The 16811-nt window shown below is 40.7% G+C and overlaps 1 protein-coding gene across 1 annotated transcript in view; it reads right to left on the reverse strand.

The window, feature by feature from the left end:
- Window positions 1–10601: 10601 nt before the first annotated feature.
- Window positions 10602–16811, reverse strand: part of lama4 (laminin, alpha 4) — a 73164-nt gene continuing 66954 nt past the window's right edge. The window contains exons 35-40 of the mRNA XM_007899643.2: window positions 16599–16754; window positions 15160–15319; window positions 14353–14483; window positions 13931–14024; window positions 12723–12842; window positions 10602–11813 (exon numbers count right to left, since the gene is read on the reverse strand). Coding sequence (XP_007897834.2) covers window positions 11668–11813; window positions 12723–12842; window positions 13931–14024; window positions 14353–14483; window positions 15160–15319; window positions 16599–16754 — 807 coding nt within the window. The 3' untranslated portion in view covers window positions 10602–11667. The remainder of the gene's footprint in view (window positions 11814–12722; window positions 12843–13930; window positions 14025–14352; window positions 14484–15159; window positions 15320–16598; window positions 16755–16811) is intronic.

A 16811-nucleotide genomic window follows, 5' to 3' on the forward strand; every position in this document is an offset into this window, starting at 1 on the left:
CTGGAGGGGGTGCAGAGCAGGTTAACCAGAATGTTACCAGGCCTAAAAGAATTAAGTTACGAGGAAAGGCTGCGTAAACTTGGATTGTATTCCCTTGAGTTTAGAAGGTTGAGGGGTGATTTGATTGAGGTATCTAAGATGATAAAGGGATTCGATACGGTAGATACAGAGAAGCTGTTTCCTCTGGTGGGGTTAGAAGCCATTTAAGCATGAAATCAGGAAGCATATTTTCACTTAAAAGTGTGGTAGAAATCTGGAATTCTCTCCCCAAAAAGGATGTGGATGCTGGATTCATCCACACCTTCAAGAGTGAGGTTGATACATTTTTGGTAGGTCAGGGTTTTAAGGGATATGGGTAGAAAGCAGGAAATTGGAATTGAAAGGATTAGATGAGCTACAGATCAGCCATGATCTAATTGAATGCCGGAACAGGCTCGAATGGCTGAATGGCCTACTCCTGTTCCTGTGTTCTTATAGCTGTATCCACTCATCCTTCATGACATCTTTGTAAATCTATTCTGTACTTTAATGCTATAATATCTTCTATATAATGTGGTGACCAGAACTGTACACAGTACTCCAAATGTGGTCATTTAAAGGCTTAAATGACTTTAGCATCACTTCCCTACTTTTATACTCTTTCCTCTGGGCATAAAGCCAAAGACTCCATTTGCACTTGATTTCAAGATCCTCATTCTTGTATTCAAGTCCCTGCACTCCTCTGCACCCCCCTACCTCTCTGACCTCTCTCCTCAAAACAGTACCCGTTGCCTTTGTTCCTCTGGGTCTGGCCTCCTCCTTGTCCCCCAAGTCCTCCACTCCACCCTCGGCGGCTGTGCCTTCAGCCACTATGCCCCGAGGCTCTGGAACTGCCTTCCTCACTCCCTTTGTCTCGCTCCCTCCCTTTTCAGGTCTCTGTTGAAGACCTTTCTTCTCGACCACGCCTTTGGTCACCTTCCTCCCCCTCCCCCTGGCTCGGTTTCGGGATCCGTTACTATGGAGCGCTCTGAGACACCGACCGGCGTGGAGGGCGCTATATAAATCCGAGTTGTTGTTGTTGTTATGGCTTTGTCCACCTGTGCTGCTACTTTTAGAGTCAATGTCATCAACGATGGAGGATCTAGTCCACGGACTCAATGCTATACCTCAAAATTTTGCTTTGTTGTAAGAGGGGCCAAGAGTGAGATGATCGATCTTACCCATGAACCCAATTTTTACTGAAAGACAAAACAACTTTGTTCTTCTGCCATGAAAATTTGAATTTCTATCTGATTTTCTTTTACCTCGATTTCTTTTGATGTTAGTTGAGAGATGGGAAGCAGCTGGCACCATCATGCAAGACCTCATAAATATTTGCAAAACATAAGTGTCACAAGGTGGTGTTTGGAAAATTCACACTTTTGTAGTTCTGTTGCTTGCAGCTATAATAGATTGTCCAATTGTAAATTCAGAGACTACAGTCCAAGCAAGTTAACCCTTATGTCTCTTGTGCTTTTTCTGCATGTTGTATTTGTTTAGTTCACAATGGACGATTCCTATCAACCATTCTTGCCTATCAAGGATTTATTTTGATACATCTATTGTTTATAAACATAGTCTGAATGTTTATTTAATTTCAACATGTTAATGCTGACTTGTCCTTTTCAAAATGTGTGAAGTCAGCGGATCATTTTGCAAAGGGGGTGATTGTTCATTGCTGCCATAAGAAGCTTCTCTTAATTTATGTATTGCAAACTTTGCACATTAAATATGTCACATTTTAAAAGGTTTTCTTCACTTCCTATCAAGGTGTGTCTTTTGTCATTCAGAACTCTGCAGCTCGTGTACTGTCCCGCACCAGGCTTCGGGACCACATCACTCCCACCCTCGCTCGCCTCCACTGGCTCCCCATCCCCCAGAGGATTGATTTCAAGATCCTCAACCTCACCTACAAGGCCATTCACGGCCTTGCTCCCTCCTACCTCTCCAACCTACTATCCCCTACCTACCTGCCCGTACCTCCGTTCCTCCGGCTCCGGTCTGCTCCACGTCCCCGCCCCAATCGCCCTACCATTGGTGGTCGGCCTTCAGCCTCTCAGCCCCGAGGCTCTGGAACTCTATCCCCCAGTGCCTTCGCCTTGCTTCCTCCCTCTCCTCCTTCAAGGCCGGTCTCAAAACCTTTCTCTTTGACCGAGCCTTCAGCTCCCCTCTCGACTCTCTTCCCCTCCTCGCTCCCTCCCCTCCCCCTGACCATTTCCCCCTGCTCGGGTCATGACCCAACTGTGCAGCGCCTTGGGACGTCCTCCTGACGTGAAAGGCGCTTTATAAATGGAATCTTGTTGTTGTTGTTGTTTGTTTCTCAGTGTTTCATGACTCTGGAGAACGGCAGAGAACTAAGGATATGCATGTTCCAAGGCCTATGTTCTTAGGCCTTAGGACATTTTAACAATGGCTAGCATTTTGAGATGTCTTCTTGAATGTATCGCTATGTAAATTGTATACAACAGTCTGCATGCGTATGGCAAAGAAAGGGGTGGGGTGGGGGGGAGGTCTGGAGTGGCTCAATGTTTCATTGAGTGAGCCTGTGCAAGCTACTCCCCTCTCCCAGTGATAGGGAGTTGAGGCAGTTGAGCGATATGATGAGATGCTTAGCTGGCTTCAAAAACTCGATCACTATTTAGGGTGGTTGAATCCACCACTTCCCAGAGCCTAGTTACAAGTACAATCGCACAAGATTCTGCATTAAAAAAGTAAACTTGTACACTAATTCTGTTTGTGTTTGCCCATCGGAATTTCGAACCCCATATATGAAACCATCAAATATCCAATGTTCATCGGCTGTCCCCAGAAAGTCTTGCCAGATATATTTGCAATATTAACGGTTGAGTGCGCCAGAGAGTGTTTTGCTTGATTTTCCATCAGGTTAGTTTACAGCAAATGGCCCATAAGAATCATGTAATGCAAGCAGCCTATTGAATGATATAAAAAGGTGGTACAATGATACTAAATATCCCTTAAAGGCAAATGTTAACATTCTGTGTATAATTCTTGAGGTCAATATCAAAAGAATATTGTACAAAAGTAATTAAACTCTAGCAAAGAGCATTAAAGTAGAATACTTTAAGAGCATTAAAGTAAAATACTAGTTATTTTGACAAATGCTGCCTGTGTTGATGCAATATAACATATTTATTTGGATTTAAATGAACTGTACATTGCTTGCAAACTGCCTCAAAAGGTTGACATATTGCTCTCAATAAAATATGTGTTCATATAACTCTTTGAGTTGAATGGAGTCTTGTAGCTCAGTGGTTTGAGCACTTGCCTCGCAAACGAGAGAACTGGATTTGATTCCCGGGAGAATTGTTGGGCAAGTTTCCTTACTCCACATGGCTCAGTTTGCTTAGCAACAAGTAGGAACCCAGGTGTTAGTCGATTGGCATATCACTTTTCGGAGGATAATAATCCTTCACAAAAACAATAATAATTTGGTCACTCAATCCACTACTGTGGGTTACTGCATTTCGCCCACAAATATACAGTCAATTCACTTTACAATTCACTTTACAGTATATTCCGTGAAGTACTTTGAGACGTCTAGACATGAAAAGTGCTATATCAAATGCAAGGATTATTATTATTATTTATTATTTGAGTGTCAATTTTTAAAGACCCATTGTTGCATTTACTGAGAATGCATTATTTAAAAAGTCCACACAAACGAATCGAAGCTTGAGCTTCCAGGGTTTTAGAAACTGTCAATTCAACACTTAAAAATTGTAAAAATGATGTACTCGACACATTAAAATCTCATATTAATTATCCACAAAAATATGATTGCCTTTGTCACTGAGGCAGTGGGTATTAGAAAGCTGGTTCAGTGAATAACCTTTGTGGTTAACTAATATACGTCAAGTGCTTAAAATGTGGTTATTTTATGAAAAAATATTTTCTAGAACAACCTCTTTAGGGTAAGATATATTTCAAATCAGAAAATGGGGTGAATTTAATGTATCCCAAAAAGAGCATTTATGCAGCAGCATACTGGAGTTTCGAAATGGAAGAGGGTGGTTGCAGGTGGAGAGGTTCAGGGAGAAACATTCCACAGAGTGGAGGCAGGGTAGTTGATGGTGGGCTGTAGGGGGTAGCGAAAGTGAAGGTGGGAGGGAAAGGGACATGTGAAGTTGGCCAAGGTTTATAGAGAGAAGGAAGTGGGCAGGAGAGTAGGAGTGCTGGAGATCTTGAAACTGAAGACATTGATTTACCGCTTTAATCTTTTCCCTGAGGATCCAAAGAGCATGCCATTAAAATACAAAATAATTTTTACTAATACAACTGCTGTGCAATAAGTGGTTGGATGTACTGCTTGGGGTTGAAGTTAAGAGGGTGATCTGATTTAGGTGTTTAAATAATAAACGTAATTCACAAATTAGATAACAGTCTTCCCTCTAGGAGAGGTTTCCAAAACAAGGGTACATCATTTTAATAGTGGATCTAAAACAATTAGAAATGTTATCGTGAAACATTTCTTAAATTTGCATTGATTGTCTGATTGTCTTTGTGACAGAATCACTTTGCATCGTTTAAAAGGGAGATATATGGGGATTTGGAAAACGAGTTATTAAAGGGAAAGCTGTATTGCTTGAAAATGGGATTAATAGATCTGCCTTGTATGATCTTACAAATTGGTGGAACAGACTCAATGGACTAAATGTTCTCCTGTCCCTCTCTTCAGATGTCAATTTCCTCATAGGTAGCACTTCCGCCGTCTTTTCTGGGACATCATAAAGTATGTTCCGTGAAGCGCTTTGAGACGTCTCGAAGATGTGTTGAGGCACAATATCAAATGCAATTATTATTATTAGTAGTAGTGGTATTATCATCATCATGTGCTGATAGATCAGAGCACCCCCTGGTGTGGTGTGTTTGCTGTGGCCTGGCCTGGGCTGTCCTGTCCTGTCCTGGGCTATCCTGGGCTGGGCTGTCCTGGGCTATCCTGTCCTGGGCTATCCTGTCCTGGGCTGACCTGGGCTGGGCTGTCCTGGGCTGACCTGGGCTGGGCTATCCTGGGCTGGACTGTCCTGGGCTATCCTGGGCTGGGCTGCCCTGGGCTATCCTGGGCTGGGCTGCCCTGGGCTATCCTGGGCTGGGCTGTCCTGTCCTGGGCTATCCTGTCCTGGGCTGACCTGGGCTGGGCTATCCTGGGCTGGGCTGTCCTGTCCTGGCCTGGGCTGTCCTGTCCTGGCCTGGGCTGTCCTGACCTGTCCTGGGCTGGGCTGACCTGTCCTGGGCTGGGCTGGGCTGGGCTGTCCTGGGCTGTCCTGTCCTGTCCTGGGCTGTCCTGGGCTGGGCTGTCCTGACCTGGCCTGGGCTGGACTGTCCTGGCCTGGGCTGTCCTGTCCTGGGCTGTCCTGTCCTGTCCTGTCCTGGGCTGGGCTGACCTGTCCTAGGCTGTCCTGGGCTATCCTGGCCTGGGCTGTCCTGGCCTGGCCTGGCCTGGCCTGGGCTGTCCTGTCCTGACCTGTCCTGTCCTGGGCTGACCTGTCCTGGCCTGGGCTGTCCTGGGCTGACCTGTCCTGGCCTGGGCTGTCCTGGGCTGATGCGGCACAGGCTCTGTTGACGCAGCAGCTGATCATCTTTGTGACAGGCGGTGCCGGTGCGGCTGAAGCGCACACACATGTCAAGCAACGACTGACTACTGGACTGGAAGCCGTCGGCGTGGGCTGATCACTCCAGGAACCACCTACCGACACAGAGGCAGAGATCTCTCTTATGGTACCGCTCCACGTGGATTCTCATCAACGCAGTGACCCACTGGTCTGCACATCCGAACAGTGCAGTGCAGCGCACAGGGCGACAGCACCACTGAGGCTGGAGAGCGCTCTGTGGCTCTGATGCCCCTATTAATACCGTTGCAACTTTACGGCTAAAAGAGTGAGTGGTTGAGGTTACGGTTGATGCTCTCTCTCTCTCTCTCTCTCTCTCTCCCCACCCAGTTCCTAAAGTATGTCGGGTGAGTTGGCTGCTGTGCAGTCCCGGAGGTTTCCCGAGGCGGGGGATTGTCTGATGTCGGGAGAGCCTCAGCGGGAAGCCGCAGCCAGAGCCGAGCAGCAGCGCCTGGGCTCCATCTCAGACAGGGAAGTCATCTTCCCCGCACCCAGTCAGGGACGGTAAGCCATCACTGCGTGTGTGTGTGTGTGTGTTTGGAGGCAGCATCTGACTCGCTGCAGAGCTGTCACTCACTCGTCGGGAGCTTCGCTTTGCTATGCAAAGTCATGTCAACCCCCACCCCCCCCCCCCACCACCCCCCTCACCCCACCCCTCCCATTCGCAATGCAGCTCACAGGGTTTAGACCCGACTGAGACCCCCACCCCAGGGACCTGTTTTGCTGCCCGTCACCTCCCAACACAGTCCTTGACTTTGGCCGTGTGAGATGGATGAGTTGGTTTCCTCGGTTTCAAATGGTCAATCAAACGCGTAGAGGGAGCGGCAATAACGTGTTCCCTTTGATAAGAATTGTGGATCATAAGCCAAGCAAAGCTCAGTGGTTGGAGCACTCGCTTTGCAAGCGAGAGACCCGAATTCAATTCCAGGCAGAGGGCGAAACCTTGGGCAAGTTTCCTTACTCCACACGCCTAATAATAATCCCTCCAAAACCAAAAACGATAATAAATTGGTCATTTTCAATCTACGACTGTTTGTGGGACATTGCTGTGCGCAATTGGCTGCCGCGTTTGCCCACAAATATATACAGTCAATTCACTTTACAGTGTGTTCTGTGAAGCGCTTTGGGACATCTTCCAGACGTGAAAAGCGTTATATCAAATGCAAGGATTATTAAGCAGGTTCCCAGTAAACAAAACGCCAAAATACAAATGCAGCCTCCTGTGTGGCACCGTTGACATTGCTTTAGCAATTTTACTTCCAGAAGAAAGATAAGAGTAGGAAATGCAAGAATGAGCTGTTATCGTGGCGTTTCTAAGTTTAAAGAGTGTAATATTATTATGCTATTGTAATTGGTATAGTTAAGGTATCACTAATAATAATAAACCTTGGATTTGGTATAGCATCTTTCACATCGCGAGGATGCCTCAAAGCGCCCAGGATATACTGCAAAGTCAGTTACTGTGTGTTTGTGGGTGAACGTGACAGTAACATCATTCAACACCTGCAAGTAATGCTGAAAATGTGCTCCACTAGGATCATAGTCCAAGAGCTGGTGGCCAGGAAATATCTTGGTGGTCAACAAAAAAAAATACAGTCTATAAATTTTGAGTACATCCTATGAAGTGGTTTGAGGCATCCTCCTAAAGTGAAAAATGGTACATCAAACATGAGGTTTATTGTAGGATCGTTTATAATAAAGTGGCAGGTTAAAAGTACTATTTATTTTCCTGTTCTTTGCTCAGTGCTGTGGAAACAGAGAAAACATAAGACAGATACTCTGCCACTTGAATCTTCACTGGAATTTTTACACCATGGCATCACAAGACTCCCATTGTGCATGTTGTGCATTTATTTTCCTTTGAGCATTTTATTGTCAAAAGACAGCATAAGTGGAACATGAGTAGCAACCAAAGGAATTGGTCTTGCATCATAGAAAGTACACGTAATAAGTATGTCAGGTAAAAAAATGAGATGGAGATCACAAAGAAGAAAGATTGGATGAATCTTTAAGAGGGAGCAAGATATACACATGAGGGAGAAGGGACTAGAAGGGTATGGGAGAAAGTAAAGAATGAGTGTAAACTTGTGGAGTATGTATACTGGCATAGACTGGTTGGGCAAAATGGCCTGTTTCATGCTGTATAATCTATGTAAATCTATGTAAATATCTGACCCACTTCACCTTCAATTAGTATAAATCCCCTTTCCTCACTGTCTCCATTATTTATTTGCTGCCCTGATGGTCCAGAAACTTGTGCAATTGTTATGTTAAATAATTTAATTATCAAAGTTGGTTAAAAATCCTATCCTATCTCATTAACCTGAAATTACCCCTCTTATCCTGAAATCACCCAGTCATGGCCTTAAGATAAAACATCTTAAATTGAATATTAATTTCGAAGTTGTTTTTCTGTAACTTTTAAGAGCCTGAAAATGCTCCTGTTTGTTTAAAATATTAATTCTTTTTTGCTAAGTTTTTATGAAGTCCTGAAGGTGATGAGGACTTTTAAACAAAATGTTTTTAAATATTTGACAGCTATTTTTAGATTTTAACTCTCCTAATTGTGTTATACAGGCAACTTAGAAGATGCAATGGGAGTCACTGCCTGACAATTACTAATGTGCCTATTGATGTCTATGTAACCATGGGAAGACCTTCGAACTTACAGTGTGGACAGGCTTCATAACAGTTCATCATACCAGCGGCTGTGATTCAGTCTCAGCAGAAGAAATCTAGGAGTTGGTGCCAGTCGGCGAGGCTCTTTGTTTCTTTGTTGCATGCTGAATAGTTGTTTCATAACTGGTGACACTCGCTTGAGGTTGCTAGTCTATTTGTGTCAGTAAAACGTCTGATGACAAATTAATTCCAGATTTCTATTATTTCTCCTGTTACTCGATACAGTGATTCAAGGAATCTGAAGACAATGATTGTCCCAGTTCTGCAAAAAATAATCTTTAGGTAAAGGCCAAATTCAGTTGTATTTTTTATTCATTTTGCTGCCTGAATGCTTAGATTCAGAGAGGAGTAAACAATGGTACTGTAAGCAGTGTTCGGATATTCATGTAATTCATGTGTTAATGTGTTCCATGCACTCATTCTCCAATTTATTATTTTCATCTCATCCCTTAATAGGGATCCCTTGGGTGAAAAATAGAAGGCAGAATTCCCACATTTACCTGAATTTCCACATTCCACATTTGTTGTGTTGCACATTGGAATCCTAGTGCAATTTTTGAGCCTAATCCAACTCAACATTCATTGACTAGTTATATAAACAACTCATTCAGCAACAGTATTATGAGATTCATTATTAATCCAGTGGAAAGTTTAGTACAGATTAAAGGTAAAGAATTGTGTATACGTGTCTTAGTTGAGAAACATCAAACCAACTAGTGTTTTTGAATTGTCTTAAAGATTTGATTTTAAAGGAACATTATTTTGTCATTCAACTTTATTTAAATTTATTTTATTTTAATTCTATTAATATAATTACTGCCATTTTTAAACAAAGAGAACTGAAAACTCAAGTTAACTTATAACTTCCTGATTTGCTTTGATTTGCAAACATGAAATTGAAAATGAAAGCGGAGGAGAATGAACAGAATTTTGCAGTTTTTAAATTTCCTGCTTTCCAAAGCAGAACAACTACTAAAGTGAACTGTACATTGAAAAGATGTGAATAACTTTGGAGAATGCCTATTGTAATGTTTTCTGAATAAAGTTGAGTATTTTGTTGCAGAAATGGTAATACAATCCTATAAAGATTAAATCGAACAAATTGATAGGCCCAATCATCACCTTCACAAGAAAGGTTCACCTCTCACAGGATGTGCACATTATTTGTTTGTCAATAGCATCATATATCCTTGTGTTCAATGGAATTGTGCCATTTGCGTTGGTTGTAGACATACACAGGGTCTGGTTATCAATTCCTAACTTCATGTTAAATTGGAGGACAACCATGATATTCTCTCTGATCAACTTAGCCAATAGTCATGATAAGGTGTGAAGAGGGAACAACCAAAAATTGGAATCACAACCTGCTTTAATTATCTGTAATTCTTAAAAGACAAACAGAAAAAAAACAGCTTCAGAAATAGGACTGTGTTCAGGCTCAGGCTCTAATAATACCTGGAGAGTGTTAGAATTCAGAGAGGAGATACACCCTACCAAAACCTATAAACATATGAAAAGGTATCATTAACCAATGTACTGACTGCAAGAGCAAAAAGGTTTGCGAGTGAAGTTCTGCAATTTATTAAGTCAGTGTTGTGGAAGAATTACACTGGAGCAGCATTTCATAGCGAAACTGAAGCTCTATACAATCGCCTGAGGACGTTATTAGCTCAGCATAGAGGAAAGCTGAACAGTTTTATGTTCACTCACATTTTACATGGACGTAGACGGGGAGGGAGTAAAGTTCAACAATGGTTATCACTAGAATAAATGAGATAACATTGAACAATATATTCCACATGATTGTGGTGTGACAGTTTAAGACTGGTGTTTTATCACCGTCACTTGAAGCAGTATTTTCACATTACAGTAAAAGGCAAACAGATACACATACACTGGTGACAATGTATGTTTTTGGCAATCATTTCCCAATGGGAGAGGTATGGAGAAAACTCAGCGGCCACAGATATGAATTGTAAGTTTTGCTGAGTTTTTTTAATGTTTGTTAGTTTGCTGCTAAATTGCTTTTTTAGAAAAATAATTGACAGTGCAGTACCCAATCTGTGTCAGAAGAGGTCCTCCTGGCACCAGGGATCCCTGTATTATCAATCTGACCACCTCCAGTGGCAGAAATGAGGATCTGCAACATAACATTGTGAATGTATCAGGATATGTCAAGACTGGTTCTTCTTTGCTCCAGGAATTTTCCACAGTTAAGGCACAGAATTTACACTTTCCATTTCAGCCTTTTAAAACACTTGAAATAGCAAATACTACTGGCAGTAAGATCAATTTATTCATTTCAGCAAGACTTATTACTGTGCTTTTATGGGGGAGGGAGGAAGAGAGAGGATGAGAGGCAGAAGTTCTTTAAATCTCCCGTCCCACTATGAGAATGAATTTAACTGCAGTCGTACCCACCTGCTGATGAAAGTTAATCTATTTAAAGTTTTTTCCAAAAAATATACACAAACGGAAATTACTCCTCTTGATTATATACCAGTAGGGCACTTTTCCCCCACTCATTTCCATTGGTCACATTTAAGGCAATTTCATTTTCGCTAGTATTTGGGTTTATTGACTTCAGCTGTCTTTCATTAAATAAAAGCACCAGTAAGCAGAAGCAGAAATTAGGTGAATAACTGAAAAAGCTGCTGTGGGAAGAAGACGGTTTCTCTCTCACACACGTTTACTAGTTAAAAAAAATGAAATCCAACCAAGGTGAAAACCATTTGCCTATTTGCCTCCATTTCTGTGGGGTTTTATTAGTGTTATTGACATAAAACTTCATCCCAAATCAGATACGTTTAAACAGCTGTTCATATAAGTGCACATCTGAAAATATAGGGACACCGGGTTATGACTGTTCTAATAGGTTGGAGACTACACTATAGGAAAAGTGTGAAAATGGCTGATTTCCCTGATGTCAGGTTGCTGCCTATGTCATTTCAAGGATGTTGTACATAGAGAAGTAAGGAAACCACCAAATCAAAATTCCCCTTTAGATAACCAGAACTAAAAATTTGGCTCATTCAGGTCCAAGATCAATGTAATCTAATTTCACCATGTTATTGCTTTCAAAGACAGGATAGAAAATGCGTTTGTCCTGCTTCTTGTTGCAATTAATTCTTAATTAATCAGTCTTAATGAAATAAAAAGAAAATCAAACAAATGCGCTGGAAAGTATGGCATGAAGGAAAATTATTAAAACTTAAGAAAGAGAAAGCTACATCCAATAGTTGTATCAATTAAGTAAAATTACTGCCTCTCCCCAGAGGTTGAACATTGATGACATTTCAGCTTTCCTTTGGTTGTTAGATATAAATTGCAGAAGCAGTGCTTGCTAGATTGCTGGGCAGGAATTGATGTGGACTCCTCCACTGACCAGAGCAGCCTTGCTGAAAATGACTGGACTTTCATTGATGTTAAAGTTTTTGATGCATCCAGTGAATGAGTGACGAATGTTCAACCTTGGGTTGAGCAAAGACTCTGAGGAACGAGAGAGAACAAAAATGTGTTACTGTAGTGCTGGTTAATTTGTACAAGAATGTTTTCAGATTGAATTAAAATTCTAAGTAGAATACTTTGTTTCGATCAATCTGTCTGTTCCTATAAATTTCAAAACGATGACCTGAGAGCATTCTCCCTACAGCATACCCTTTAATCCCCTCAAAGGCACTTTTTTCTTGCCCCCAGTATAAATTGTCACTTGCAATTGATAGCGTAATTTACTGAATGATTATTATCAGGTTTCTGAGATTACTCAGGCAAATAGGACATGACAAGGAGAGAGCCATTCAATATTATGCATTAGAAAATAAGGAAGCAATATTAAACCCATCAAATGTATGAGGTTGGGGGAAATCTTGAATTGGGTTGTAGAGATCACATATTTCAAGTTTCTTCCTGTGATCATGACTTGAAGATAATCCAACTCCAGCTCGGGTGCAAGCCCTCAACTGTCAAGTGCCTTGGGACATCCTCCTGACAAGAAAGGTGCTACAAATGCTAATCCTTGCATTTAATATAGTGCCATATCACGTCTTTGAGACGTCTCAAAGCGCTTCACAGAATGCATTATTTTTATTGAAGGAATTTGCAATTTGTTGTATATTTTTCCTTCCCTGCAGCAGGGTCTCAAATCTTTCTTCCTCAAATTTGAGTGCAATTTTCGTTTAATATTTCACTCCACTTGTTTACTGAATGAATGAGTAAACAAATGCCAAATAGTCATGTGTCATTAAAAGCACCCGTTCTTTACTGAAGACCTTCTCAGAAAGGTGAAAAGCTCCTCTACCATTGCTTCCAATTTGAATAACCAGTTTCTGATATCTTTTGAATAACTAGTTTCTGATAAATTGCAATTTTTGCAGAGAATAAACTGAAACGTTAGTTTACCTGGCACTCCTCCAACAAAGACCGGTGCCTTGCTGTCAACAGAGTGTGTACTTAGTGGTCCCACTACATGGTTTACCTCAGAATCCACATCCAACTGCACAACGTTGGAATCTCTGATAACTGAGAAACAGAAATTATAAAATTACAAAATTTACGCTAATTACAAAACACTCTTGCATTTTAAATGTGTGTATTTTAATGGGGCAGGGGGAAGGAAGGCAATCCTCCCATACATTTACATTTTGGCAGTAGCAAAGTAAGTGTAATGTGTTGCGATCTTCTCATATGACTGTGTCAGTGGTGGGCAATTGATGACGCAACACATCTTGATGGATCAAATTGGATGACATACTACAAAGATCCATGAATCAGCATTTATTTACTGTGGGATAATTGTTCTGGCAAAGCATAAGCACTGAGGATGTGCTATCAGTGGCTAATAAATCATATCCTTGTGCTTGCCTCATTTTTGAACTTCAATAGTTGCTTTCATTACCTGGCTTGCCCCTTCATCTAGGGTTTCTCAATAAAAATATTTGCATAAAATAAACTACGTAGGAAAGCACAATTGTCTAAATTTAGTGAATGCCTACCAATCAATGTCTCAGGTAACTGAAGAAGGTATGCATGTGCATGTGTGCTTTTGAGACTAATTCAAAATTTCAGACAGCCAATCGCAGTCCAATACTCCTGTTCCACCCGAGATTATCTAACAGCACAGACCAAGAATTAAACACTGGCTCATCCTGTTCCATATAGCTCAATGCTACATTATGCAATGCGTTTATTCTATTAGTAGCCAAGTAAATTATCAACTCTAAAAGTTAACTCACATATGGTTATTTGCCAACTTTACCCACTTTCGATCAACTTTGAGCACATTTTTGGTCATCTTAGAGCTTTCGCTCAACTTTCTCCTGCCCATTCCCTCGCTTCCCACCCCTAGTTCAGGTGGTCACCAAGGGCATTGTTAGGCAATTTGAAACGGCCTCCCCATATGAAAGTATGTAAATGTAAAATGTATGTAGATATAAAATCTATTATTGTATACTGTATTGCCAATAGTAGGAATGATCATTTTGCCCTTGGTTCTAACTACTGCATGATCATGGCTGATCTCAATTGTGGGACAGTAAACTCCTGATTTCAAGAGGAGAGGATATTTGTTACTTGGCAATAGTTAACTATTTTAATAAAATGACCTCTACCTGCTATTCTGTGCCATTGACCATCACACAGACTTTGCTTTGCTGTGACTGATGTTGCAAATTCCTTTGCTCCATTATGAACTTTCAACATAACCTGCACAGAAATAAATTTCAGCATACCAACTGGTTAGTGAAACATTTACATGCATCTCTTGTATATCCTTTTACAAAGAAACCTTTAATAATCAGCCAAAAACATAAATATACAACAGGCAATAGACACCTATTCCTGTGGGTCATCTCTTTTTACCATTGTGTTAGTAACTGCACAGGGATAAATTTGGAAAAAAAACAAGTAAAGCAGGAAAATGGATAGTTCACATCAACAAGTTTCTCTTCACAGAGTGCTCAGAGTAGAAGAATTATTGTGTATCTTAATCGTTAAATGGGTGTTATTCCTTTTGAAAATGGTTCTTTCGTACCTTCCCCTTTTCCATGAAGAGATTTAAGTACTTCCGATTTGAGCTGTGGACGTGCAGCAAAATTCCTGAATGATTTCTGGGGCGAATTTCAAAAACAAGCTCAAATTGTAATCCTAAATTGAAAGAATCATCTGAAAAAAAAAATTAAAAATCTTTTAGTCTTGCAATCACAAGCTACATCAGTATATATCAATAGTTGTTGGTCAGTTTCACTACCAAAGAGAAATCCATTATTTCATGTGTGGAGGGGGAGAAAGGGTGGGTCAGTACTGAACTTGGCAAGATTCAACTCTGCCTTTCTTGGGTGTACAAAAAGAGGAAATATATTACTGTAAGTATATTACATGGAATGCCATAGCACACAATCAGGCCCAACTAGTCCACACCATGTTTATACTCCATATGAGCCTCCAACCATCCTAATTTACTCTCCTAATCTACTTATGTGCTGTGCAATTTTATATTATGTATAAGTGATGTCTTTTGACATTTGCACTGAAAATGCATCAGATTTCTGCATATGCAACACCTGTCTGATCAAAAACAATCAATGGTTCAACAGGCTCAACAGTCTACTGCAATCCTTGTGTATGTGTTAATTGCTGCCTTTAACCTTTAATGACAAACACAGATAAACATAGGCCTTGCTACTCCTATTTGCAATGATTATTTGAAGCTGAGGAATTGATTTTCTCGCTGTTAAATAAATGGAGTCCAGACTAAGATGACTTCACTGTGTGTTCATGTTAATCATATGATACATCTCTGCGACACAAGTGCCCAGTAAACTATAGCTCTTTGATTTACCCAGAACCATATATCCTCCATCTGCAGAGAAGTATGTCCCCGATTCCATTGGGCCTTCAAAACATGGAGTAACACCAAATGTCTGGATAGCAGGTGAAAGCACCTGTCCATTCAACTGGAAGTTCCGCAGACATCCATTAAAACTCTGGACTGATTTGACCTGAGAAAGAAATATATTTTAGTCAACTCAACCCTTTTGAAGTTATTTGCACTTTCACCATATATGCAAAGCCCTTAGTGTAGTGGTTAGTACCCTCGCCTTGAAAGCAAGAGGACCCGGCTTCTATTCCCGGGCGGGGCAAAACCTCAGCCAAGTTTCCTTACTCCACGCCTCTGTTTACCGAGCAGTAAGTAGGAACCCAATTGTTAGTCGAGTGGCGGATTGCTTTCCGAGAGTAATAATCCCTCCAAAAAAAAGCATTTGGTAACTGAATCCACGATTGTTTGTGGGACACTGCTGTGCGTGATTGCCTGTTGCGTTTGGTCCACAAAATACACAGTCAATTCACTTTACAATATATTCTGTGAAACACTTTGAGATGTCTCAATGACATAATAAAGCACTATATAAAATGTATGTATTATTATTATTATAAAGCCACATATTTTGAGATGCATTACTGAACACAACATATTTAGAAGTGCTTCAGGTTAACATACTGCAGCATTTTTGCTTAATGAGGTTATTGTTCTGACATAAACAATTTATTCATGGTGCCTGCTGATCCTAAATTCATTGTCAAACACAGATGTTTGTCAATTCTCAATCAAATTGGGTAATTTAGGAATAAACTCATAGGTGACAATTCCACCCTTTCATCTTCCAGGCATAATCATCTGCTCAGAAATCTAGACATTTATAATCACAAAATCCCAAGAAAGTTCAGATGAAGAAGAACCTTCAGACTGTTTGTTCTCATTCTTTCAGAATTTGATTCCAATGTTCCTAGTAAAGCTTAGAGCTATTTCTTAAAATATGCTAGCGTCCTGACTTCAACCCTTCCTCATAACTTTGCAGTAAGTTATATTAACCCCGCACAATGCCTACTGTATTTCACAACCACTGAGTCTAATTTTACTGAATAATAGATAACTGCAAACCTGATCTGTTTTAGTAACAATGGAAAGATATCATAGACAAAACAATACCAAAATAAGGGGGACAAAGAGACATATTGTGAAAAATACACAGAGAATATTTACATTGGTCATCACACTCCTTGCTTGCTTCACAAAAGTTAATTCTAGTCATCAATCCTGAGAATATTTATCTTATTTTTGATAGTTTTTAAATGCAAAATTATGAACAATGTAAACATACACACACACACACACTGTGTATGGGTCCAGTTAGATGTTCTCACAGGAGAAGCATTCAGTATTTGGAATGCAGTCACCAATATTATACTCTACAGGTCTCTAATATTGGAGGAATTTACCTGAATGTTCTTGGTGGCTCTTCCCAAAGGCACACCACCAATATAGAAAGGCTCCCTGATGTGCAATGCAAAGGCAGGACTATTGTGACTGTCCTCCAGAACCTGCAGACCATCAATTACTAAGCGACCTTTATTACCTGTACGCATAAAGATGATCTGAAAGAATGAAATACAGAAAATATTAAGTCAAGACAATTAAAAATAGTGGAAGTT

Source organism: Callorhinchus milii, unplaced genomic scaffold, assembly GCF_018977255.1.
Source record: "Callorhinchus milii isolate IMCB2004 unplaced genomic scaffold, IMCB_Cmil_1.0 Scaffold3, whole genome shotgun sequence".
Lineage (NCBI taxonomy): Eukaryota > Metazoa > Chordata > Chondrichthyes > Chimaeriformes > Callorhinchidae > Callorhinchus > Callorhinchus milii.